Genomic DNA, 27,948 nt, shown 5'->3' with positions numbered 1-27,948 from the left:
CATGTTATCCTGATGTCTGTGAGCACCAGTCTGAGACGCGCGGATGCTCCAGCATGCCTCCAGAAGCAGAGAGAGAACAAAAGCACTGGAATAGGTCTCCGGTTGGTGAGCAATTCTCAAAGGGGAATTTGTTAAGAGCAGGCACCTAATAGAACAGCCTGAGAGACCTGTACCACGATTGCAGGGGTGCAGCAGGGAACCTGCATGGAATGTGCAGATATTCTCCAGGAAATGATATTCCTATAGAATCTGGGGGCTCTGAGTTCTAGGGAATTGTTTCTATGAAACGGTTAAAGCCTGAGACAGCTGACATCTTTCCAGTACCTCTTTTGTGTGTGCTTTCAGCCACACACAAAACACACAGCGGTCTTGTTTTCTTTAGAGCTCTATAGTCAGAGAAGGGGGGTGACTGGCAGAATTCAAATCTAGCTGAATTAGAGTCCGTGCAAATGGCCTTCTTTAAACCAGGCATAGCTACCAAATGCATATAAATCACTGACTTCTACAGCTGTAAGGAATCTCTCCAATCATTCAATGCTTTTTTTTTTTTTTACAGAGGAAGAAATGAAGAAACATAGAGAGGCAAATTAATTTGCTCAAGGTGCACAGCTAGTTGGTGGCCTCACAGGGTCTTCTGATCTACAGCTTAGTGATTTGGAAGTGGGATATACTCATATTTTAAAGATTGAAACCTTTGCATATTATACTATATTGAATGGCGGTGGTGGGGGCAGAGGATGGGGAGGATGAGGGATGATCTAAGAGGAAGCTGTCACAACAACCGAGCAACGCAAATATTATAACTTGTAAGTCTGAAACTCAAAGGGCTTGCTCAGAATTACAAGACAAGAATGGATTAAAGCACATGCTAAGTGTGCCTTAGTCCCCTTCAAGGAATTGAGATAGGCCAAATAGTCTAGCAACAAATGTTTTTCCAAATTATTGAATCAGAAGAATTTTAATGCATGCCAGACTTTATAGAGTTACAGAATGTTGGGGTAACAAGTGCTTTTGGCAATGTTAGCCAGGCCCATCTTTTTAGGATAATACCTGAGGCTGGGAAGCAGAAGATGCACAGCCACATCAACGAGTGTGGCTTTCCTGGGTCCAGTGCTTTTTCTTCTCTAGGCAATGGGGCCACCTCTATGGCTTGCTGCATTCTCTCCCCGTTGACTCTGTAGGGGGCAATATTTTGTCTTGATACTTAATCAATTTCCTGTGAAATGCTCTTACTTTCTTCCCACTTTCATCTTATCCACATCGCGTTCACTCCCCAAAAACTGAAGCAGATGTAGCAGCAGCAAGAATGATCCAAAATGGCCGGGCACAGTGGCTCATGCCTGTAATCTCAGCACTTTGGGAGGCCGAGGCGGGTGGATCACAAGGTCAAGAGATGGAGACCATCCTGGCCAATATGGTGACACCACCCTGTCTCTACTAAAAATACAAAAAAATTAGCTGGACATGGTGGCATGCACCTGTAGTCCCAGCTACTTGGGAGGATGAGGCAGGAGAATCGCTTGAACCCAGGAGGCGGAGGTTATAGTGAACCGAAACTGTGCCACTGCACTCCAGCCTGGCAACAGAGCGAGACTCCATCTCAAAAAAAAAAAAAAAAAAAAAATGTTATCCAAAATAATGAAGGTGGCCTAGGGAATACTTTATTTAGATCAGCGCCATCCTGTTTGCTCTTTGCTTACTGTTAGTAGAGCTGAATCAAGTGAAGCTTAGTATTTATATGGTACCATTTTTAAAAAAACATTTCTAAAGTTTGTTTTCCAATCATCTTTAGAGTAGTGATTTAAATACATGTACAATTTTAAAAGTACAAAGGGTAGTATAATAAACACCCATGGGTTTAGAATTCCAGAGTCAATAACTACTAACATTTTGTTATATTTGAGTATTGGGGTTCCTCAGAGAAATTGAACCGACAGGATGTGTGTGGATACACACACACACACACACACACACACACACACACACAAGGTGCAGTATAGGCTTAACCATCTCTTTTGCTCAAATATTTTGATTTTAAGGAATTGGTTGACATGATTGTGGGGTCTTGGCCAGCCCAAAATCTGATAGAGGAGGCCAGCTGCCTGCAGACTCAGGGAAGAGTTGCAGTTTCAATCCAAAGGCTACCTACTGGCAGATTCCTTCTTGCATGGGGGAGGTCAGGCTTTTGTTCTGTGAAGGCTTTTGACTGATTGGACAAGGCTCACTCAGATAGAGGGCAATCTGCTTTCAAAATCCACTGAATTAAATGATAATCTCATCAAAAAACACCAGAAACATCCGGATAATGTTTGAACAACTATTTGGTCATAGTGGCCCAACCATAAAATAAATTTAAAAATAAATAAAACATCACAGATAGTGGCCCAACCATAAAATAAATTTAATAATAAATAAAACATCACAGATAGATATCCTATTTATACCTCTCCCTGAGTACCCCATTCAATAGTGATGATTTTCTATAGACTCCTTTTTGATGACTTCAGACCTCTTTTGACCCCATCACCTGATCTTCAATTTCTGGTTCAATGCAGGGGTGGGAATTGAAGACATATTTCCCATAACCACATTTTCTTTCAAGGACCTCCTGGCCATAGGAGGGTGTAGATGGATTCTATGGAAAACTGCATTATGAGCCACTGAGCCAGGGTGAACTCACCGGGAGTTATGCTCACAGAAAAACCCAAACACATTCAGATCTAGATGGATCGCATCCATCTAGTTTGGATGGTTCTGCCCGAATAGTCTCATCAGTTATTGCACAAACCATTTTGGTTTTACTTGCTAGATTATTGAAAGGAAGAGTAAATTAAGTAAATAAGTGCTGGAAAAATTTGGAAGGAATAAAAGGTGTCAAATAAACACAAAGTACAGTGCATGAGCCTCCAGGCAGCTTTTTGACCCCGAACCTGCTGAATAAGAGGCCTGAATGAGGTGCTCCCTCGGATCCCTTCCAGAGCCTAGGACTCCATGACTGGTATTTGGAGTGATAGCATCCCTAACTCAAATTCTCTCTGATTTGCTGCTGTAGCCTCTGGGCTCAGAGAAGCTGGGTCTTCCCACAGGATCTCAAGTGTACTGTCAGCTGCAGATACCTGCTCAGCTGGCTAAGCCTTTAACATGGAAAGAAGGCTCATAAAGAAGGAAATGAAAAAGCTCTTGTAAGTATGATTGAGAATAACTTTCATTTATGACACTTGGCATTCAGTGGATTTCATGTCATATATGGCTTGGGTATTGGCAGCGGGTAAAAATCAAAGGAAGAATCTATTTCTGCATGGTAGGAGAAAAACAGAGGATGATCTGGCCTCTCTCGGTCTCCTGCCAGGGAGGCCTCACATGTAGTGCAAGGCAGGATGCTGAAACTTTTGGGAGGATGTTTCTGCTGGCAGCCTGCACATCCAAGGTATCCGCATTCTAGAGCCCGAGAGCTGAGCCTATGTCCCAGTCAGCCTGTGTAGGCAGGATGCACCGTTGAAAGGGTCTGCCTCTGCTGGTAAAAGGTATAGGAGAGATTCCTGAAAGGGCCCAGCATCTGAATTGCAGCCTCCTGCTCTGCCTCTTTTATTGTCAGCCTTATTGACTAAGAAATTCATATCCTTTTTCTTGACATCTGAACGTTTTTAAAACAAACACAGAAAACAACAAGTTTCCTTTGAAACAAATGTTTTCCTCCCATGGTAGTTTTTCTTTGACTTGTACTTAACGAATGTTGGTGAAAGATCACAAACCATATAAAAAGAAAAAAGAAAGATTATGTTCTATCTCATATGTGTTATAGACACAACAGTAATACCCTGTTCATCAAAGAGCTATCACCATCCCCATCAAATATCTTTTTTTGTCCTTCTAAGATAATTTTATTTTAACAAGCCCTTAAGAAATACTAGAAGAAACTATGAATTTACATATATGTACATACATACATGTATACACATAAGTGAATTCATATATAGTACATGTGTATACATATATGTGTATGCACATATATGTGAATTCATATTCATCTCTTGCTTTTAAGCAGAGATTATATATCGGCATCAGACTTCAGGAAAATGAATTTGACCCAAAAGGAAGAAGGGAACTTACCTTTCTAGATTATATGGTAAAGAAAGGCATGCTAGCCGGGCGCGGTGGCTCAAGCCTGTAATCCCAGCACTTTGGGAGGCCGAGACGGGCGGATCACAAGGTCAGGAGATCGAGACCATCCTGGCTAATACGGTGAAACCCCGTCTCTACTAAAGAATACAAAAAACTAGCCGGGCGACGAGGCGGGCGCCTGTAGTCCCAGCTACTTGGGAGGCGGAGGCAGGAGAATGGCGTGAACCTGGGAGGCGGAGCTTGCAGTGAGCTGAGATCCGGCCACCGCACTCCAGCCTGGGCGACAGAGCCAGACTCCGTCTCAAAAAATAAAAAAATAAAAAAAGAAAGGCATGCTGATGTGAGTCGTATTTGTGTTATATGTTAGAGACCAATAGAATAGTAAAGAACAAACCATGATCAGGAATGCCAACTCTTCCACATATCTCATCCAAAGAATTGGAATTTCAAAAGTGATATAAATGCAAGTTTATATCCAAAGAATACATTTAGGCTACTTTAAAGTATCCTGAAATTTCAGCAGAAATTTAAGAATTTTTATCAATCTAGTTAAGCTTAGTGACTCAGAAGAAAAGCTTTTAGAAGCCAGAAATAAACTTATTCTCCACCTTACGTCAAATTGTGAAATGTGCCGAAATCAACCTGGGAGATGCCGTAGTCCTTCTTTTCCTGCACCCATTTCCTCTCTCTGATATTCCCGGGGTAGCACCTCTCTCTTTTCTCTCCTCATGGTGCTTATTTTACCTTCTTTTATTAAAAGTCACTGTTAGGAAAGCATCTGCTAAGGATAAACTAAAATGGAATCACTAATAAGTTTTCATGCACTCCTCCTCCTAAGGGTATTTGCATTCTAAAGAGAAAAAACCTTATGGCAAAAGAATACTTACCTACAGAATTTTATGTGTCTGGAATTTATCAACTTTGGACATGCTGCTTGAATTTAACATGGGAAGCAAGCAAATGATTATTTTAAACAGTGTGTCTCAATCCTTTTGGTCTTATAAAACCATTTCTGTGTGTGGGTATTTGGCATATTATTTACTTTCCTGTAAATTCTGTTCCAGTTGAGTTTAATTTTTAGATAAATGTTATTTCAGTTAATTATGGTTAGACATTTTAAACTGCAGCACTGTAGAATTACCATGTAAACCCAAACTGAATATTAACTCAAGCTACCAGAGTATTAGCAACTTCTGTTGTATTTTGTTGGAGGAGGGAGGGATGGGGGAAAAAAGCCTTTTTCTGCAGACTGAGCCTGTGTCACTCCAATGGTTCAATGCTGCTCTCTTGCTTTTAAGGGGAGATTATATTGGCATCAGACTTCGGGAAAATGAATTTGACCCAAAAGGAAGAAGGCAACTCACCTCTCTAGATGATATGGTAAAGAAAGGCATGCTGATGCGAGTCATATTTGTGTTATATGTGTATTAAAGAGACAGAAAAAGGATCTAATTTATACAATAAACAAGGCTAATATTGACACCCATCCCCCAAATGTCCTCTTCCTCATCTTCTCCTCACCCTGAGATTGTTCATATGGTCATTTCAACCCACTAACCAGAAAGCAAAAGAGAATGAGAAAATAAAATCATGAGAGTTATTTGCTATTAGGAAAGAAGATTAAAAAGCAAAATCAATGCAAGGCAAAATGTTACCTCCGTGGAGTTAAGAGTTTGATAAAATTAGCTATCACGTAGTTCTCAAAATAATTTCTTTACCATTTGCATTAGTGGGGGAAAACCAAATCAATTAAGTAACCCTAAAAATCCTTGGTGTTATTCATTTTGAAACCCAGACTCAGGATCTGAAAGTTCACATCACAGAAATTAAGGAAGAAACCATATAAAGATCTAACTCAAAAGAAATCAGCACACCCTCAGTTTTTCCACTGCCCATTTACTATCCTTGCACTAATAAAAAAGACTCTCTCCCTCCACTCCCCTCTCCTCTTCTTCTCTGACTGAAGTACAGTCAGTCTCACTGGCTTTCAAAACTACCCTGGAGCTAAGGAAACAGTTAAGCCTTATTCTCTCTGTACACATATTAAACAGATAAATTAAGTAGATTAGAGCAGTGCTTCTCAAACTTTAATGAGGTCATATTACAAGGCTGTTTTGATTCAGGAGGTGAAATGGGGTGGGCCCACGGCCTTGGAATTTGCATTTCAAATAAGCAAACAGGTGATGCCAAGGCATCAAACCTTGGATCAGGTTGCAACAACTGGTCATGGTCCCATTCTTCCTGTTTATTTATTCATTTAGGTTCCCTGTTCAGTTGGGTTCAGTCCCTGGAAGAAATAACTCCACTGTTTAAAAATGTTAAAACTTCAGAACGCCTCTACAATAATTAAAAACAAAACCAATCTTCCCTTTTCTGTGTGTGGGGACTGAAAGGAGAGAAGGAATATTTTGCTAGACAAATGGTAAATATGCTTACTGAACAAGAACTCTTAGGAATTACTAGGAAAAGGTGGTCACTATGATAAAAATGAGCCTCTGCATTCGTTCTCAGCTTTTTACTATATGTGCGTGTAAAACTCTTAGCAAGTCACTCACTCAGGTCTATCCCGCTCCCCGCCTGCCCCATCCTTGCTTCATTATAGTTCCTGTACCTGTGATTTCCTTCCCCATCTGTAGACATTCTCATCCCACAAGCCCCAGCTCCAATGAAGCTTCCGTCTCTGAAGCTTCTTGGGATTCTAGCTATCTCCCCAGGTAGACATAAAATGGCCCATCCTTCCAAATTCCCACCACACTGCCCCTGCACCCCTGGAAGCACATTTCTTACATTCTGCTCATGGAACCAGAAATTGTTCCCTGCGGGCCTGTTCCCCAGCCTTACCTTTTCTATTTTAAAATTTAGGGAAACTGAGACCCAGAGAGCATCAGTTACTCACCTAAGGATATTCCGTGAGTTGTTGGCAATACCTAGATTTGAGCCCAGATTTTCTGATTCCAAGTTTATTATTCTTCACTGATCTCTCCTTTCGTTTCCAAATCACAGAAATCAGATAACTGCTCTAGTGGGAAATAAATTTAATGTCTGAAGATCCCAAAATATTTCTGACTGATTCATCCCTGTGAGGTGAGGTCTGAGAAAAAAAAAAAAAAATTCTGTCTGAGCATCAGGTTATTAAAGCTAATGATCCTTCCCATTTTGGACATGACAGACTAGAATAGGCTTAGCAGTACCATTGTCATTGGGTCCAGAGAGTACTTCGGCCAATGTCTAAGCCTGTTTCTTTGCTTTCTGTGCTTCCTGCTCCCAGGCACACTATGACTTGGCCATCAGTGTTGCTTTGCAATGGCTGCATCCCTCAGAAGACTTAACTTGGTTGGAGTGGGAGGAACTGTAAGTTGAAATAGGTTTGTTGCTTTCCTCTTTAATTTGTGCCTATGATTAATGACAGAGGAAGTTCCAGCCCTAACATCTTCCATCATGAGGCACTCTGATTTGAAAACACTACAGCGTGAATATCCCCTTCAACGAGACACCTGAGGAACCTCCACAGTTGCCAACTTGAAGAAGTTACATGTTTCCATGTTTTGCATCTCTACCAATTGACTTCTGTGAAATAAAAGACTTTCTTGCACAGAATGTTGTATCTTAAGGGGCCGGGTGTGGTGGCTCATGCCTATAATCCCAGCACTCTGGGAGGCCGAGGCAGACTCATTACTTGAGGCCAGGAGTTCAAGACCAGCCTGGCCAATATGGTAAAACCTCGTCTCTATTAAAAATACAAAACTTCGCCCAGCATGGTGGTGCACACCTGTACTCAGGAGGCTGAGGCAGGAGAGGAGAATCACTTGAACCCAGGAGGCGGAGGTTGCAATGAGCCAAGGTTGTGCCACTGCACTCCAGCCTGGGCAACAGAGTGAGACTCCATCTCAGAAATAAAGAATGCTCTGTGTTAGAAACGTGACTGCTTTGCTCTGTGCATGCCATAATTTCAAATAGTCAGTTCTACGGTTAAAGGCTGTAATCTTTTCCTAAGGACTACCAAACACAAATTCTTAAGCATTTAGGCAGACATGTATCTCAGCTGAGTTATTTGAAGCGCAGAATAATTTTCTTTCTGGGATTACTAGCATTTTCTGTCGTGTGTAGGGAGTGTACAGGCAGACTCACTCAATTGGTAAGAACACAGACCTAATGAAGACAGGATCAAATCGCTTATTCCAGAGGCCTGTTATTTTTTTTTTTTCTACTCAGTGGCTCTGGACTACACACCTGATCCTAGAGAGATGTTAACAGTTAGGGTTTAGCTGCAATGAGCAGAAAATCCAATTTGAACAGCCTTAAGCAAAAAAAGATGGGGAGTAGATTTTATTGCCCTTGAATCTGAAAAGTCCACAGGTAGGACTGTGTTAGGCATGGTTTAATTCAAAACTCAAACAATGTCATATGGATCTACCTCTTGACTCCATTTCCTCAGGGTGAACATCATTCCTAGTTTCAGCCTATTTCATTATCAGAGGAAGGGTGGAGATATACATATACACATATATATATACATACATATATATACATATATACACACATATATACATATATATACATATATATACACACTATATATATATATTTTTTTAAATCACATAATTGTGTCTTAGTGGCTGTTACCTGACTTATCCAGGGTTGGACAGTGGCAGTGCAGGGGAGATGGAATACACTGACAGCTCAGTCCACAGTGTATTTTTCGCCTTTGGAATCTAGGGGTGTAGTGGGCTCCCCTAGAAGCATATAGGCTTACAGTGGGGTTAGGTAGTTCCCCCAAAGCAAATTGCCACAAAAACAGAAAGGATAACGGTTCACAAAACCGTAAACATCCCCCACAGTGGCCAGTCTGCCAGTCTTTGATTGCTGTGAAAACATGGATAGATGAGGCGAAATTCATCACCATTATTGGAAGGTTAAAAATTCAAAGTTTGGATTTCACTGATGGAGGAACAATCACATCAGTTTTATTAAGATAAATAAGCAGATAGCACACAGCCATTGCAGATTACTTATCGATTATCATCACAACCTCAGCAGGCATCAAAAAGAACAAGAATAAATCCTCCACTTGTATTTCCTATTCCCCATTAGGAAAATGCCATTCCGTGGCAGACCCATGTATCCAAATCGTAGAGAACGAGAAGCTATGATTTTATCATCTTATGCTGGAATCTTAATGGTAAGGAAAAGAATATTATTTGCCTATATGAATATTTCATATCTACTCTGAGCATTTTTACAGTAATGAATATTTACATTATTTTCTTTTTTTTTTTTTGGGACGGAGTCTCGCTCTGTCGCCCAGGCTGGAGTGCAGTGGCCGGATTTCAGCTCACTGCAAGCTCCGCCTCCCGGGTTTACGCCATTCTCCTGCCTCAGCCTCCGGAGTAGCTGGGACTACAGGCGCCCGCCACCTCGCCCGGCTAGTTTTTTGTATCTTTTAGTAGAGATGGGGTTTCACCGTGTTAGCCAGGATGGTCTCGATCTCCTGACCTTGTGATCCGCCCGTCTCGGCCTCCCAAAGTGCTGGGATTACAGGCTTGAGCCACCGCGCCCGGCCTACATTATTTTTCAACCAATGTTTTTAAATGTTTAGGAGTTACTAATAGTAAATGCTTCATTTTTTTAACATAATAGAAAGACTAACTTCTAAACTGTATGTGAAAACATTTATTTAAGAGGCAAAGAAAAAGAAAAGAATGAAAGACATAACTAATTGGTATCCGTAAAACTGATTCATCCATTGATCAGAAGTTATTTACTGTATTTAGTACTCATGATACCCAAGCACAGTTTTAGACATACTGGAGCTATACTAGCTTTGTGTTGTAATAAAAGAAAAGCCATGGTATGATCATACTTTGTTAATGCTGTTGTTGTTTAACAGAACAGTATCCCGATTGAGGAAGTCTTTAGAATTTATGGGGCTGATTCTTCTACCAATTCTGGTACCATCAAGGTAAGGGTGACCTAGGATTGTCAATATAAGGGATTTTTAGAGAGAATTTATTTAGTGTATAAATGTATAATGTCGTATTTTCAGACATCAATTACAAAATAACAGTTTTGCATCAAAATGTACAAAACCAGACATAACCATTTCTTACCTGAATAACATGTTTATGAAATGCCTTTCATATGTAAAAGACCACGCAGTAATAACAAATGTGTCTCGTGTAAGGCTGAGAAGCGTCAGCAAAGAGGCAGCAAAGAGAGTACCAGGCTTGAGGGCCGAATTTTATTCTGCTGTGGTTTTGGGGTTTTTTTGAGACAGAGTCTCGCTCTGTCACCCAGGATGGAGTGTAGTGTCGTGATCTCGGCTCACTGCAAGCTCCGCCTCCCGGGTTCACGCCATTCTCCTGCCTCAGCCTCCCGAGTAGCTGGGATTACAGGCACCCATCACCACGTCGGGTTAATTTTTTGTATTTTTAGTAGAGATGGGCTTTCACCGCATTAGCCAGGATGGTCTCAATCTCCTGACCTCATGATCCACCCACCTCAACCTCCCAAAGTACTGGGATTACAGCTGTGAGCCACCGCTCCCGGCCAACACTACTTTTATTAAAGACGGGTATCACTACTGGTCTCAAATTCCTGGGACCCAGTAATCCTCGAAATCCTGGCCTCAGCCTCCTAAGTAGCTGAACTATAGGTGTGAGCTCCACTGCCAGCTCTTCCCATGAAACTACTTTGAAATCATTAGCAGTAGAAGCAGCAATGACCTGGGAGTTCAGAAACCTGGGTTTAAGTTCTCACTCCACGACTATGAAACCCTAGATGCGTCCCTTTCCTCCTCTGGGCCTCCATATGACTGATCTTAAAAAAAAAATGGGTGTTCTGACCACTTCCATTTTTGACACTTGTAAATGTATGAACATTAAGTAAACATTTAAATATGAACTGCTGTTTAGAGGTGAACTACTGATCCCTTCACCTTCGGATACCTCTAGAAGAGGGAAGAGGGAAGAGGAAAAGGAAGGTGGGGTGGTGAGGGCCATGCAGTGGGAGGGAGGAAGGGGGAGAACCAACACCCTCATGCCCAGGTCTTCCGCTCACACTGTGGCTTTCCCTGCCCCCACCTGGATTCAGAAGGGAGGGCAGGGCAGGGGCAGGGCTGGGCCACAGGAATGCCTGCCTCCCTTACTCTTTTACTGCAGATCATTGTGCAAGCACTGGGGTCAGGTAGAGTTCAAGAGCCTACCACGTCCACCTTAGGAGTCAAGTGTTTACATCAAAACCAACCTTCCTATCACCTTAATCCATATGTAACCTGACTGTAGTCCTGAGACTCAAATGCCCTTGATGATTGTGAAAATCAGAACTTTCTCTCTGATCCCTCTCGTTTCAACTCACTTCATTCATTCACTCATTCATTCATTCATTCATCTGTTCATTCAGTATAATTGTAGGTGCAAGGGACACAGTGGTGAGCAAGTCAGACAAGATAACTTTTTAAGAACATTTTTGTAGGCAGGGCGCAATGGTTCACGCCTGCAGCACTTTGGGAGGCCAACGTGGGTGGATCACATGAGGTCAGGAGTTTGAGACCAGCCTGGCCAACATGGTGAAACCCCAACTCTACTAAAAATACAAAAAATTCGCCAGGTGTGATGGTGGTCGACTGTAATCCCAACTACCGGGGAGGCTGAGGCAGGAGAATCTCTTGAACCCAGAAGACGGAGGTTGTGGTGAGCTGAGATCACACCACTCTACTCCAGCCTGGGCAACAAGAGCGGAAACTCTGTCTCAAAAATAATAATAATAAAAAATTTTTAGGGATGGGGGTCTCCCTATGTTCCACAGGCTGGTCTTGAACTCCTGGGCTCAAGCAATCCTCCCACCTTGGCCTCTCCTAGTGCTGGGATTACAGGCATGCACCACCACACCCAGCCAAGATTACTTTTCCTATAGATCTTATATCCTATATTGGAGCTTACCTTGTCTGAGATATAAGCCACCCCAGGCCTGACGCTCCTCAGAGATCAAGATGTTCTTGGTTTTCAAAGAAAGCCCAGCTCTCTGTGTTCCTTGGATAGCCAAGCAAATCATACTGCTTCATTCCTGCTTGCCTTTTTCTGCAGCTTTCTCCCTTCTAGGCTGCCATTTCTCCTTTTCCCCTAACCCTCAGCACATATACATGCAAGCGTGAGCCCCAAACCCTTCTGTTTCAGTCACTGTTTTCTCCCTGTCATCTTCTGGTACCTGGGAAAGGTCTAGAAAGGTATCAGCACATCTGACTGGTTGGTCCCAACTCACATGGCCAAAAGACTAATATGGAAAATCACATCCTCGAGAGGATGGCACTGTGGACCCCTCCAGGCTTGGCTGGGTTATCATTCAAGAAGGTTTGCAAACATGGTTGTCTGAGTAGCTCAGATAAATCAGGTTCATTTAAAGTTGCTAGAAGGCCAGGCGTGGTAGCTCACGCCTATAATCCCAGCACTTTAGGAGGCAGAGGTGAGTCGATCACCTGAGGTCAGGAGTTTGAGACCAGCCTGGCCAACATGGTGAAACTCTATCTCTACTAAAAACACAAAAAATTAGCGGGACGTGGTGGTGCATGTCTGTAATCGCAGCTACTTGGGAGGCTGAGGCAGGAGAATCACTTGATCCTGGGAGGCAGAGGTTGCAGGGAGCCCAGATTGTGCCACTGCACTCTAGTCCGAGCAACAGAGCAAAACTCCGTCAAGAAAGAAAAGAAAGAAAGAGAAAGAAAGAAAGAAGGAAGGAAGGAAGGAAGGAAGGAAGGAAGGAAGGAAGGAAGGAAGAAAGAAAAGAAAAAAGGAAGGAAGGAAGGAAGGAAAAGAAAGAAAAGGAAGGAAGGAAGGAAAGAAGGAAGGAAGGAAGGAAGGAAGGAAGGAAGGAAGGAAGGAAGGAAGAATGGTGCTAGAAGGGGAAGACAGACCATGTAGAGGTGGACCAACCAATCTCTACCTATCCATCTGATCACTTATTTATTCATTAAAGAGCCTTTGTTCAGCACCTTCTCTGTTCAGTGACACATAGTCCCCATTCTCACAATCAGTGACAATAACCAGCTCAGAACAGAAAGAGGCTGAATTTTCTTTAAAGCCTTGTATTTGTTTTTTGTCTTAGTTTTTGTTTGTTTGTTTGCTTGTTTTTCTCTTGAGACAGAGTTTCCCTATTGTTGCCCAGGCTGGAGTGCAATGGCGCAATCTTGGCTCACTGCAACCTACACCTCCCGGGTTCAAGTGATTGTCTGCCTCAGCCTCCTGAGTAGCTGGGATTACAGGCATGCGTTACCAAGCCTGGCTAATTTTGTATTTTTAGTAGAGATGGGGTTTCGCCATGTTGGTCAGGCTGTTCTCGAACTCCTGATCTCAGGTGATCCACCCGCCTCAACCTCCCAAAGTGCTGGGATTACAGGCGTGAGCTACTGCACCTGGCCGCTTGTATTTGTTTATTGCTATGTGATGTGAATGATGGCTCAATTTTATATATATATATACACACACACAAACATACTATATATACATACAAGTGTGGATATATATAATTGAATACAAAAAAAAAAAAAAAAAAAAAAAAAAAAAAAAAAAAAAGAAAAAATAACTACGATATATGTATACATATCTGTATATATGTATACATGTGTGTATATGTATATGTAATATACAGATATGTGTACATATGTATATATACTATATGTATATGTAGTGTATATATAGAGATATGTTATCCGAGAGGCAGATTGTGTAATGTTAAGCACTAGGATTCCAAAGCCTGGCCTCCTGGGTTTGAATCCCAGCTCCACAGTTACAAGCAGAATAATTCTGGGCAAATGTTCTAACCTCTCTAATTCTCAATTTTGTTTGTAAAAACAAGGACGCAAAGACAGGGTTGTTGTGGGAATGAAGTAAGTTAGAATCAGTGAAGCCCTCAGTGTTTGGCACATGGTAACCTCCAAATAATAGCTTTAATTAAAGTTCTGGTACTCAGGGAATGGAGGTCTGGGGCTGTCCTGTGCACTGTGGGATGTTTCACAGCATCCTTGGCCTCTACCCATTAGATGCAAGTAGCTTCTCACCAGTTGTGACAATTAAAAATGTCAGCCCAGTGCCATGGCTCATGCCTGTAATCCCAACACTTTGGGAGGCCGAGGCGGGTGTTATCACTTGAGGTCAGGAGTTCAAGACCAGCCTGGCCAACATGGTAAAACCCCGTCTCTACTAAAAATACAAAAATTAGCTGGGTGTGGTGGTGGGTGCCTGTAATCCCAGCTACTCAGGAGGCTGAGGCAGGAGAACTGCTTGAATCCAGGAGGCAGAGATTGCAATGAGTGGAGATAGTGCCACTGCACTCCAGCTTGGGCAACAGAGGGAGACTCCGTCTCAAAAAAAAAAAAAAAAAAGTCTCTAGACTTTGCCAAATGTCCCCAGGGAGGCAAAATCACATGAGATTGAGAACCACTGCTCTAAATATTCAAAAATTAAATAGCTAGCTAATCAAGTATCCACGTGTATTATTAACACAATGTAAACTTTGCCTCTTTTGGACAATCAGTTATCACAGAGGGTGTAATTTGAGTTACCAATACGAGAGCCTAAGAGCCTGAGGATCTGCCCCGTGAGCCTCACAGGCTCCCCACTTGCAGAATGCCAGTTCAGGCCTTACTCTTGGAGCTACACATCAGCTGCACACAGGGACTTTTGCCACATCTTGAACTAAGAATTAGCAGAACCTCTCAATAGAAATGTAGCATTTCAAAGACTGAACTGTAAGGCTATTTTAAGAATCTTTTGGAATTTAACATAATTTCAAAAAATGGTTTTAACTAGAAAGAGGAGTTAAAAAAAAAAAGATATTGCCAGAGATTCTTCTTTAATCGCTACATATATCTGAATGATTCCTTCCGATAAAATGTCTCCTAAGCAACAGCTAAAATCCTTCCCAAGCAAAAGCTTAAAACTCTGTTGAATACTAATCAGATTATGTCGAATTTCCTGCAACTGGAATTGGCCACATGACACAATATGGGTACTGTGCTAGGCTTGATGACTTTCTCCGGGAGTATGTGCTGCCACCTGATGGTAGAAAGGCGTCATAGGCGCAGAATTGCTCACCAACTCTTAGCCTCAGGTTCTACCTCCTGAGAGGCAGTGGGTTTTTGCTGATAGGGAGCTTTTTTCTGCTGAGGATTCTGGACTCCTAGAAAAAATTCAACTAAAGGCCTTATGCAAGTGAGGGTTATTGACAACTAGCCCCGGATAAATATAAAATGTCTTACTCTTTTTTTTTTGAGACAGTCTCACTCTGTCACCCAGGCTGGAGTGCAGTGGTGCGATCTTGGCTCACTGCAACCTCTGTGCCCCGGGTTCAAGTGATTCTCCTGCCTCAGCCTCCTGAGTAGCTGGAATTACAGGTGCGTGCCACTGCGCACTGCTAATTTTTTAAAATTTTTAGTAGAGAGGTTTTCCCATGTTGTCAGGGCTGGTCTTGAACTCCTTACCTCACTCAAGTGATCCACCGCCCTTGACCTTCCAAAGAACTGGGATTACAGGCTGAGCCACCGCACCCAACCATGTCTTATTCGATTTTAACCTGAAGAAAAGAGAATATAAATCTTCCTTCAACAAATTGAACACACATAAAAATATTCTTCAGCTCCATTTGATGGAGAAAGCGAGAGACAGAGAGAGTGGAAATGAGCACATCAGAAGAGAGGAAACAGACAAACGCAGGTGGTCAGACAGCACTAGAACCTCTGGTTTCCTTCTTTCTTCATGAAGCCGGACCCCAGCGTCTGACTGGCTATCATTTGAGTCCATCTGACTGGCTATCATTCGAGTCCATCCTAACTGACATACAAGTCCAGAGCATGTCACAGGCAAACAGACTGATGCCCAGTCGCAGCTTTGTCACTTGCTAGCTGTATGTCTTCAGATAAGTTATTTCTCTCCGATTCCCAGTTTCCCCATATGTAAATAGGCATGTCTAAACAGGCATGATTACACTTCCCCAAACACACCTGATCACTCTGAGAACTCATCGAGATCGCACGTATCGAGCACACGATGGTGGCACCAGGGGACCTTCCATTTTAGTGCTGCTATTTCCAAGTTCACCCCCACTCGGATGGCCAGCCTCCTTCCTCCTGACAGCAGCCTGGTCCCTTCGTGATAGGCCTGGCTTCCACCCTCTCACACTTACTCCAGTAATTTGCCAAGCATCTTCTCTTTTTGGAGGATGCTGACTCAGACTGAATTGTGCAGAAATTTTAAAATGTTTTCATGATAAGGGGAGGGACCTATGTTTTAAATAAAAGTTCAATATTGACAGATCTTAATCATGAGGAATTGGCCGGGCGCAGTACCTGTAATCCCAGCCCTTTAAGAGGCTGAGGCAGGAGAATCACCTGAGCCCAGGAGTTTGAGACCAACTTAGGCAATGTGGCAAAAACCTGTCTCTACCAAAAAATACAAAACTTTGCTAGGTATGGTGTTGTGTGTCTACAGTCCCTGCTTCTTGGGAGGTTGAGATGGGAGGATCATTTGAGCCTGGGATGTGAAGGCTGCCGGGAGCCAAGATCTCGCCATTGCACTCTAGCCTGGGTGACAGGGTGAGACCCTGTCTCAAAAATAATAATAATAGTAAATGAGGGTTTCAAAACACACTTTCAATATTAATTGTGTCCAAATGAACACTTAACAATTTACATTTAAAGGACAAAGACCAAGCAAACCAACAAATCCAAGTGTGTAAAATGGAACAGTATCAACAGCTTTAAAGCTCTCTGCATACCCTCTGCTGTCTCATACCCTTCCTTTCGCCCTAGGTTACCACTATTTTGAATTATATGTTGATTACTATATTTTACTTCTTTATAGTTTTACCATATATGCATCTCTAATCTATATATTGTTTAAGTTTGCATTTTTTGAGTTTTTATAAATAGAATATTAGCAAATGTGTCATTTAATGGTTTTCTTTTTTCATTCAACATTATGTTTGAGAAACTTATTAATACTGCTGCACACAGCTAACATAGCTATAGTGTCTTTTCACTACATATAGTATTCCACTCTAGGAATATACCACAATGTTGTCATCTATTTTTCCATTTCAGGCACTTGAGTTTTGTTTTTTTTTTTTTTTTTTTTGAGATGAAGTTTTACTCTTGTTGCCCAGGCTAGAGTGTGGTGACGCAGTCTCGGCTCACTGCAACCTCTGCCTCCTGGGTTCAAGCAATCTGCCTCATCTTCCCGAGTAGCTAGGATTACAGGCATCCGCCACCACACTCACTTACTTTTTTTGTATTTTAGTGGAGACGGGGTTTTGCCATGTTGGACAGGCTGGTCTTGAACTCCTGACCTCAGATGATTCACCCGCCTCAGCCTCCCAAAGAGCTGGGATTACAGGCATGACCTACCACGCCTGGCCGAGTTATTTCTTGCAAAAGCAAAAGCGTTGCACAGCAAAAGAGTTTCTGTGTGGTATATGCCTAGGAATGAAATTGCTAAGCCGTGGGTATAAGCCTCTTCAACTCTCTACATAAAGCTAAATTGCTTTCCAAAATGGTTGTGCCAATTCTATTTCTACCAGCAATGCAGGTTATCCACATTGACTTATTGGCTTTTCAGTTTTGTCAGTCTGTTAAGTGTATTATGGTATTTCACTGTGGTTTAAATTTGCATTCCCCTGATTACCAATGGACAACTATTCACGTGTTTCTTCTTCTGTAAAGTGCCTGTTAAAGACTTCTGGCCAGGTGAGTGAACCAACATTTCTGCATTAGGTGGGCAGGGGAGCTCTGCCAGCAAGGGAGAGTGGGAATTGGAGGACATCAGGAGACATTTCTCAGAAGCGGTGATATTTGAGTTACATGGTAAAAGAGAGGTAGGTGTCTCTAGGCAGAAAAGGAGGAAATGGCTATAAAGGGAACTATGTGAAGAGTATCTGTGCGTGACAGGGCATTCTAGGCAATGGGAACCAAGTACAGAAACAAAAGGCCATGTGTGCAAGTTCACGTTCATATGCTTCACATGCCCCATCAATGGACTGTGAGTACTGTCCATTGGACAGTACTCAAGAATTGGACTCAAGGATGCAGAGTTGATTAAACAGGCCAAATGCTGTAACTAGCAGGTGTTCATGCCACAAAGGATGGACAGATTTTAAAAGTAGGACTGTTTTCCTTTCAGGTTCCCCGAGTTTCATCTCTCCGCCTCTCCTTGCACCCCTTTGCCATGTTAACAGCACCCAAAGCAGCAGAATACGCCCGCAAACAGAGTAAGCCTGGTTACTTTCATCTGCTTAGAGGAATGTAAGTAAAACTAGGAAATTAGGAAATAGCCTCACCAGGTAAGGTCAAAATTGTAATGGGAATTAGCTTTCTGTGTCTGGTTGAATTTGAAAGAACCAGGGGCTCTTAGGGCTTGATTTCCCTCCATTACTGAAATCAAGGAAGTCTTATTTCTCAGATGCTTTGGTAATGGGAGCAAAGCACTCCAGAAGCAAAGGATCTAAAACTGTGGGCGGGCTGGACAGGGTAGCTCACACTGGTAATCCCAGTGTTTGGGAGGCCGGGCTGGAAGGATCTCTTGTGTGCCCAGAAGTTTGAGACCAGCTTGGGAAACTTAGTGAAACTTCATCCCTACAAAACAAACCGAGCACAGTGGCTCATGCCTGTGATCCTGTAATCCCAGCACTTTGGGAGGCCGAGGTGGGCGGATCACCTGAGGGTAGGAGTTTGAGACCAGCCTGGCCAACAGGTGAAACCCCATCTCTACTAAAATACAAAATTAGCTGGGCATGGTGGCAGGCACCTGTAATCCCAGCTACTCTGGAGGCTGAGGCGAGATAATCTCTTGAACCTGGGAGGCAGAGGTTGCAGTGAGCTGAGATTGCGCCATTGCACTCCAGCCTGGGCAACAAGAATGAAACTCCATCTCAAAAATAAATAAATAAATAAATAAATAAATAAATAAATAAATAAATAAAATAGCTGGCCATGGTGGCACGCTCCTCTAGTCCCACCTACTCAGGAGGCTGAGGTGGGAGGGTTGTTAGGGCCCAGGAGGTGGAGGCTGCAATGAGTCATGATGGAACCACTGCACTCCAGCCCGGGCGGCACAGCGAGACCTTATCTCAAAAATAATTAATTAATGAAATTAAGTTAAATGAAACTGTGGACGTACACTTTTTTAAAAAAAGTTTTATATACAGATATGGTTACTCCATCTGTCTGTAGGTGTCAAGTCAAGAAAGGGAACAACAAATAAAAATGTCACCAGCAGCTCTACAAAGGAAGCAAATGCCACGGAATGGAAATCATCACAAAGGTTTTCAGACACACAGCCAAAGAACAAAGTAGGTATGAAATTGTAAAATGGACCAAACTGATACCAGCTATTTTGGGAGTACTTTCCTGATAGCGTGGTTAAAAGTTTAGCCTTTGGAGTCAGATGCTCTGGGTCTNTTTTTTTTTTTTTTTTTTTTTTTTTGAGATGAAGTTTTACTCTTGTTGCCCAGGCTAGAGTGTGGTGACGCAGTCTCGGCTCACTGCAACCTCTGCCTCCTGGGTTCAAGCAATCTGCCTCATCTTCCCGAGTAGCTAGGATTACAGGCATCCGCCACCACACTCACTTACTTTTTTTGTATTTTTAGTGGAGACGGGGTTTTGCCATGTTGGACAGGCTGGTCTTGAACTCCTGACCTCAGATGATTCACCCGCCTCAGCCTCCCAAAGAGCTGGGATTACAGGCATGACCTACCACGCCTGGCCGAGTTATTTCTTGCAAAAGCAAAAAGCGTTGCACAGCAAAAGAGTTTCTGTGTGGTATATGCCTAGGAATGAAATTGCTAAGCCGTGGGTATAAGCCTCTTCAACTCTCTACATAAAGCTAAATTGCTTTCCAAAATGGTTGTGCCAATTCTATTTCTACCAGCAATGCAGGTTATCCACATTGACTTATTGGCTTTTTCAGTTTTGTCAGTCTGTTAAGTGTATTATGGTATTTCACTGTGGTTTAAATTTGCATTCCCCTGATTACCAATGGACAACTATTCACGTGTTTCTTCTTCTGTAAAGTGCCTGTTAAAGACTTCTGGCCAGGTGAGTGAACCAACATTTCTGCATTAGGTGGGCAGGGGGAGCTCTGCCAGCAAGGGAGAGTGGGAATTGGAGGACATCAGGAGACATTTCTCAGAAGCGGTGATATTTGAGTTACATGGTAAAAGAGAGGTAGGTGTCTCTAGGCAGAAAAGGAGGAAATGGCTATAAAGGGAACTATGTGAAGAGTATCTGTGCGTGACAGGGCATTCTAGGCAATGGGAACCAAGTACAGAAACAAAAGGCCATGTGTGCAAGTTCACGTTCATATGCTTCACATGCCCCATCAATGGACTGTGAGTACTGTCCATTGGACAGTACTCAAGAATTGGACTCAAGGATGCAGAGTTGATTAAACAGGCCAAATGCTGTAACTAGCAGGTGTTCATGCCACAAAGGATGGACAGATTTTAAAAGTAGGACTGTTTTCCTTTCAGGTTCCCCGAGTTTCATCTCTCCGCCTCTCCTTGCACCCCTTTGCCATGTTAACAGCACCCAAAGCAGCAGAATACGCCCGCAAACAGAGTAAGCCTGGTTACTTTCATCTGCTTAGAGGAATGTAAGTAAAACTAGGAAATTAGGAAATAGCCTCACCAGGTAAGGTCAAAATTGTAATGGGAATTAGCTTTCTGTGTCTGGTTGAATTTGAAAGAACCAGGGGCTCTTAGGGCTTGATTTCCCTCCATTACTGAAATCAAGGAAGTCTTATTTCTCAGATGCTTTGGTAATGGGAGCAAAGCACTCCAGAAGCAAAGGATCTAAAACTGTGGGCGGGCTGGACAGGGTAGCTCACACTGGTAATCCCAGTGTTTGGGAGGCCGGGCTGGAAGGATCTCTTGTGTGCCCAGAAGTTTGAGACCAGCTTGGGAAACTTAGTGAAACTTCATCCCTACAAAAACAAACCGAGCACAGTGGCTCATGCCTGTGATCCTGTAATCCCAGCACTTTGGGAGGCCGAGGTGGGCGGATCACCTGAGGGTAGGAGTTTGAGACCAGCCTGGCCAACAGGTGAAACCCCATCTCTACTAAAAATACAAAAATTAGCTGGGCGTGGTGGCAGGCACCTGTAATCCCAGCTACTCTGGAGGCTGAGGCGAGATAATCTCTTGAACCTGGGAGGCAGAGGTTGCAGTGAGCTGAGATTGCGCCATTGCACTCCAGCCTGGGCAACAAGAATGAAACTCCATCTCAAAATAAATAAATAAATAAATAAATAAATAAATAAATAAATAAATAAAATAGCTGGCCATGGTGGCACGCTCCTCTAGTCCCACCTACTCAGGAGGCTGAGGTGGGAGGGTTGTTAGGGCCCAGGAGGTGGAGGCTGCAATGAGTCATGATGGAACCACTGCACTCCAGCCCGGGCGGCACAGCGAGACCTTATCTCAAAATAATTAATTAATGAAATTAAGTTAAATGAAACTGTGGACGTACACTTTTTTAAAAAAAGTTTTATATACAGATATGGTTACTCCATCTGTCTGTAGGTGTCAAGTCAAGAAAGGGAACAACAAATAAAATGTCACCAGCAGCTCTACAAAGGAAGCAAATGCCACGGAATGGAAATCATCACAAAGGTTTTCAGACACACAGCCAAAGAACAAAGTAGGTATGAAATTGTAAAATGGACCAAACTGATACCAGCTATTTTGGGAGTACTTTCCTGATAGCGTGGTTAAAAGTTTAGCCTTTGGAGTCAGATGCTCTGGGTCTGCGCCATTGCACTCCAGCCTGGGCAAAAAGAGCGAAAGTCCATCTCAAAATAAATAAATAAATAAATAAATAAATAAAATAACTGGCCATGGTGGCACGCTCCTCTAGTCCCACCTACTCAGGAGGCTGAGGTGGTGCCTCTAGAGCCCACTGCTTACCAGCTGTGTGACAGCAGGCAAGCTAAACTCTCTGTGCCTTAGTTTCCTCCTCTGCAAAATAGGAAGAATAATGATACCTACCTCTTAAGGTTGTTGGGGTGATTAACCGAGATTATTCATAGTAAAAGTTTACAACAGTGCTTAGCACGGAGTAAACCCCAAATAAATACTAGCCATTATTATCTTTTCAGCATTTGAGAAATACTGTCCACAAGTTAATTGGTTGTTACTCTGTTGATGCAAAGAATACGTTGAGGAGAAAGTTTGTATTAATATCTGTATCCAAAATGTTCCTATTCTCAATTCCTCTCTCAGTAATAACAATTTTCTTTTTTCCTGCTTAATGTCTCCCCTGCTCCTGCCCATCTGATTCCCGATTTTTATGTGGCAGAATTTAGAGAATGATCAGAGATGGACAGGGCTGGAAAGAAAGGAGAAAGGGAGGAGGGCTCTTTGTTCTTCCAGGTCTGGGCTCTCAGCTGTAACGTGCAAAGTGAAAAGAAAATTTAAGAAGTCAGAGAGACTTCTCTGATTAAAAGAAGAAAAGCTGAGAGGGGAGAGAATCAGAAAAGTGGTACAGGGTGGGTGTCTGGGATATTTTAGAGTTTTGTTGAATGGGCGATGTTAGATATGCTGGAAGGCTGTAAGGCAGAAAGGAGGAAGGGAACTTTGAGAACTGATATGCTGACTTATGATTGGGTTTGCATCAGGAAACAAGTGACAGTTGAAATTTATTTTTACTTAGTTTGGCTGTTGTGCCATGCATTTTTAAACTGAATCTCTGAATAGACTGGACTACATGAGGCTTAGGATTTATTCAGATTTCAGAGGCAAACTATCTTCTCTGTCCCTTATATCTGATTAATTATAAATGTAACCTTATCATAGCAACTGCTTTAGCAACTGACTGAATTCTTTGGTCATATCAGGGTTTTAATAAATGTTATTCTGATAACAGAACAACTGCACTATTTGGAAATTATCACCATATTCAATTTTCTTTCAAACGTATTTGCTATAATAAGATTTGAAGGTATTAGATTTTTTTTCTTTTCTTTTTTTTCTTTTTTTTTTTTTCGAGACACAGAGTCTCGCTGTGTCACCCAGGTTGGAGTGCAATTGCACAATCTCAGCTCACTGCAACCTCCACTTCCCGAGTTCAAGCAATTCTCCTGCCTCAGCCTCCCAAGTAGCTGGGATTACAGGCATGCCCCACCATACCTGGCTAATTTTTGTATGTTCAGTAGAGGCGGGGTTTCACCACGTTGTCCAGGCTGGTCTCAAACTCCTGCCTCAGCCCCCGAAAGTGCTGGGATTACAGGCGTGAGCCACTGTGCCCGGCCGAAGGTATTAGACTTTCTAGAACCATAGCTTTGTTTCTGAAGAATTTTTTGAAGAATTTGAAAAATGAGGTCATTTTTTATACGTGTTTGGAAGCAGCAAGTTTTAGAGAGCAAAACAAAGGAACAATAAAAAAACAGTAACAACTCCAGAAATCACACACACACAATCTAGACTTTAAACTTAATCACACACACAAAAAGATCTCTGAAATAGGGGTTTACAGACAACCCCCAAAGCCTCATCAATGGACCCTATGTAAGGAAAACCTACCTCTAAACATTACTCATTGGTATCTTATTTTTAAATATAATTTTGTTCCATATATATTTTCTTCCACAACCACTGAAGATTGTTGGATTCTTGATGGAAGCATATCTTTTATTTCCTTAGTATTTCTCACACGTTTATGAAGTACTTTGCAGGCAGCAGAGATTCAGTAACTATTTTTATTTAGTGAATTGGCAGTAGGTAGTAAGTGAATAGCCCTTAGGTGACGGTTCTCAAATCTCTGTACCCTGTCTATAGTGATCAAAGGCTCAGTTCTGGGGACCAGATCTTTCTATAAGCTGATTGATGCTTGCGAGCCCAGGAATGTCAAAAGAAAAAATGCACATGTTTTAGCAGGGCCCCAGGCCTTGAGATGAATCCCTTCCAGAAAGGCCCTTTCTTAACAATCAAACGACAGAAAACCCATTTGTGTTTTTTCCTTCACACTTTATTATTTGTGCATTTTAGGCATTTTTTCAAACTCTTGGGTAATGTATCTTTTAAACTAGTTTTAAAAATTTTAATAGTGCCGGGCATGGTGGCTCAAGCCTGTAATCCCAGCACTTTGGGAGGCCGAGACGGGCGGATCACGAGGTCAAGAGATCGAGACCATCCTGGCTAACATGGTGAAACCCCGTCTCTACTAAAAAAAATACAAAAAAAACTAGCTGGGCGAGGTGGCGGGCGCCTGTAGTCCCAGCTACTCCGGAGGCTGAGGCAGGAGAATGGCTTAAACCCGGGAGGCGGAGCTTGCAGTGAGCTGAGATCCGGCCACTGCACTCCAGCCTGGGCAACAGAGCGAGACTCCGTCTCAAAAAAAAAAAAAAAAAAATTTTTAATAGTGATACATGCTTATAAGTAAAATTTTCAAGCCATACAGAAAATATAAAATGAAAAGCAAAAGAACTCCCTCTTCTTCACACCCCTTTCCCACTTTTCAGAAATAACCACTGTTAATATTTCTTGTGACATTTAAATATTTGCTACACATATACATATAAATATACATATATGTATGTCTCACTGGTTTGTTAGAATTCTTTCTATATTAAAGGAATAAGTATTTTATTAAATGGATGAAAAACATGCTTTCACAGCTTGGTATTTGAAGAATATTTTCTTTTTAAATATTTGAGCTTAATATTTTTCCTTTTTGGCTTGTAGATATTATATGTCTTTTAGCTAAAGAACAATTTTTTTAACCTCAAGATAAAACAATGCCTTATTCAGAATTTTTTATTTATTTCCAGCCACCGAATTTCTTCATAGAGTAAGAGAAAATAGGAAATTATTTTTAAAAAAAAATCTCGGCCAGGTACAATGGCTCATGCCTGTAATTCCAGCACTTTGGGAGGCCAAGGCAGGCAGATTACTTGAGGTCAGGAGTTCAAGACCAGCCTGAACAACATGGCAAACCCCATCTCTACTAAAAATACAAAAATTAGCTGGGTGTGGTGATGCACACCTATAATCCCAGCTACTAGGGAGGCTGAGGCATGAGAATTGCTTGAACCCCAGTGGCAGAGGTTGTAATAAGCTGAGATTGCACCAGTGCACTCCAGCCTGGGCAACAGAGCGAGACTCTGTCTCAAAACAAACAAAGAAACAAACAAACAAACAAAACCCTCAGTGTTCTGGGAAACAGTTTTTTTTTTTTTGAGATGGAGTCTTGCTCTGTTGCCCAGACTGGAGTGCAGTGATATGATCTCGGCTCACTGCAACCTCTGCTTCCCAGGTTTAAGCAATTCTCCTGTCTCAGTCTCCTGAGTAGCTGGGATTACAGGTGTGCAAACACTACACCTGGCTAATTTTTGTATTTTTAGTAAAGACAGGGTTTCACCATGTTGGTCAAGCTGGTCTCGAACTCCTGACCTCGTGGATCCACCCACCTCGGCCTCCCAAAGTACTGCAATTACAGGCGTGAGCCACCGCACCCAGCTAGGAAACAGTTTTAAAGATTTTTTTTTTTTAATTGCATTGTCCTGGGAAAGCGTCAGTAGTGGACACATTACTAGGAAATAAATTTGGAATGAACAGGACCATACTAAAGAGCTAGAATACAGCATACTTCTTGAATCCAGGCTACCCACTTAATAACTTGAGTGATTTACCTAATCTCTCTGTGCCTTAGTTTTTCATCTCTTTAAAAAGTCATAATAGTACCTACCTCATAGGGTTGCTACAAGCACTAAGTAAGTTATATGTGTAAAGGCTTAGAAAAGTGTTAGGACAGGCCAGGCGTGGTGGCTCATGCCTGTAATCCCAGAACTTTGGGAAGCCGAGGCGGACGGATCACGAGGTCAGGAGGTCGAGACCATCCTGGCTAACACGGTGAAACCCTGTCTCTACTAAAAAATAGAAAAAATTAGCAGGGCATGGCGGCGGGCGCCTGTAGTCCCAGCTACTCGGGAGGCTGAGGCAGGAGAATGGCATGAACCCAGGAGACGGAGCTTGCAGTGAGCCAAGATCATGCCACTGCACTCCAGCCTGGGTGACAGAGCAAGACTCCATCTCTCAAAAAATAAAAAGAAAAGAAAAGTGTCAGGACAGTGGCAAGCAATAATATAATCACTCTCTTTATCACCACTCATGAAAAATTCATGCTATTGTGGAAGGAAATGAGACATAGAGAGAGGACAATTTAAATTTAAATCCAAAGCAATACATCAGAAATTCAAAACAGTATCCTACAAGCATAATATGTAACTGCTAAAAGGCCAAAAACTGATTTGCTTTGGGTAGTGCTGGTTAAGAGAAGTATAACTTTTTAATGTGAAAATAATTTCAAACTTAGAGAAAATTTGCAAGAATAATATACAAAGAACCCACATATTCCTTTTATGCAGAGTCACAAATTGTTAATGTTTTGTTCTATTAGCTTTATTATATTCTGTCTTTGTCTCTCTGTATATAGATAAAGATATATAATTTTTTTCCTGAGCCATTAGAAGTTATATATACTCTACCACTTTACCCTATGTCCCTAGGTGTGTGTTTCTTAAGAACAAAGTCATTCTCTTAAATAACCGCAGAATAGTTATCAACTTCAGAATATCTATTATTGGTACTTTTATTTAATCTACTCTCTATACACCAATTTTATCAATTGGCCCAATAAATTTTTTTAAGCATTTTTTCCTTCTATATAAGATCCAGTATGGGATCACATATTGCATTTAGTTGGGAAATACAGCTCCATTTCCAAATATATCAGAATAATTCCATGAAAATTCTTTTGTAATTACATTAATCTAATCTAATCTATCTTTGTCAGTAAGTTAGTATCTGATATTTGACCTTAACTTCCTATAGACTTAAAGCTAATGTTTGTGTCCATGTTAAATTGATGTGCTTGATACCAAAATCATCTTTTATTCTGCAGGTCACTTAGAAAATTGGAATTGTACCATGGAACTTCATAATAGATTCTCTGGGAGCAGATGAGAAGCATCATCTTAAAACCACAGCTTTTGCCAGTACATTTTTCTTTACAACTAGTTTTTGATATAACTGCATTGAAGTGTTATTTTGATGTTGAGCTTTCTTCTTTTAGAAGCACATTGCACGGCTACATTTTGTTAAAAAAAAAAAAAAGCATGATCTTATGCTACTTCATTGTGACTGGCAGACTGCTGGAGAATCCAGAGAGTATATAGTATTTCTGTATTAGAGCAAGCTGGCTTTGTAGCACATTTTACAAATGTGTGGCATTAAATATTGCACAGAGATGGAGTGGGAGGCAGATTTCCAAAGAGTTAATCCAAAATAAAATTAATCTGTCATTGATTGCCTTTACTGTGTTCTCATATGAAAAAATTTTTAAGACTCATTTCAATAAAGCATTAAAAGAAAAATGAATACAGGCTTTCTCTCAGTAGACTATAAAGACTACTAGGAGGGAAGATGCTCTGGTCTTTTAGTACCTTTCCAAAATGCTGATTAGGCACATGGCTTAGCCTGTCAATGTATGTAATAACAACTTGATCACATGAATGTCAGTATGCATGATACATTTCTTAAGGTTCTGGTGTGCCATCTGTCTACAGAACAGTTTTCATCAGCATGTGCAAAAACACAGATGGGGGTTGTAGACTTTTTCTGAAAATGGTGGTGTATTCTCATGCAGGGCTGGGAGACCAATGCAACATTTTCCACACTGGGTTTGATTATGGTTGTAAGTAAGATTTACCAGTAGGCCTGCAGCTAATTAGAAGGGAGGCAAAGGAGGGAATCAGCAACCTGTGGTCCCTGCATGCACTGCTAGGTGACTAG

General features: G+C 41.9%; 1 protein-coding gene across 1 annotated transcript; it reads left to right on the top strand.

Annotated features, from left to right (window-relative positions):
- Positions 1 to 8: 8 nt before the first annotated feature.
- On the top strand, positions 9 to 27,524 carry CUNH2orf80 (chromosome unknown C2orf80 homolog). Its single transcript, XM_017889348.1, has 9 exons — positions 9 to 105; positions 3,053 to 3,182; positions 5,421 to 5,502; positions 7,391 to 7,473; positions 9,214 to 9,301; positions 10,010 to 10,081; positions 18,285 to 18,372; positions 19,334 to 19,452; positions 27,059 to 27,524. Exons 2-9 carry the CDS (start codon positions 3,142 to 3,144, stop codon positions 27,065 to 27,067), a joined length of 582 nt encoding a protein of 193 aa, XP_017744837.1. The 5' UTR covers positions 9 to 105; positions 3,053 to 3,141; the 3' UTR covers positions 27,068 to 27,524.
- The last annotated feature ends 424 nt before the right edge of the window (positions 27,525 to 27,948 follow it).

The sequence above is a fragment of the Rhinopithecus bieti genome, unplaced genomic scaffold (assembly GCF_001698545.2).
Source record: "Rhinopithecus bieti isolate Rb0 unplaced genomic scaffold, ASM169854v2 scaffold_17939, whole genome shotgun sequence".
NCBI lineage: Eukaryota > Metazoa > Chordata > Mammalia > Primates > Cercopithecidae > Rhinopithecus > Rhinopithecus bieti.
This window is presented reverse-complemented; position numbering and strand designations above follow the sequence as displayed.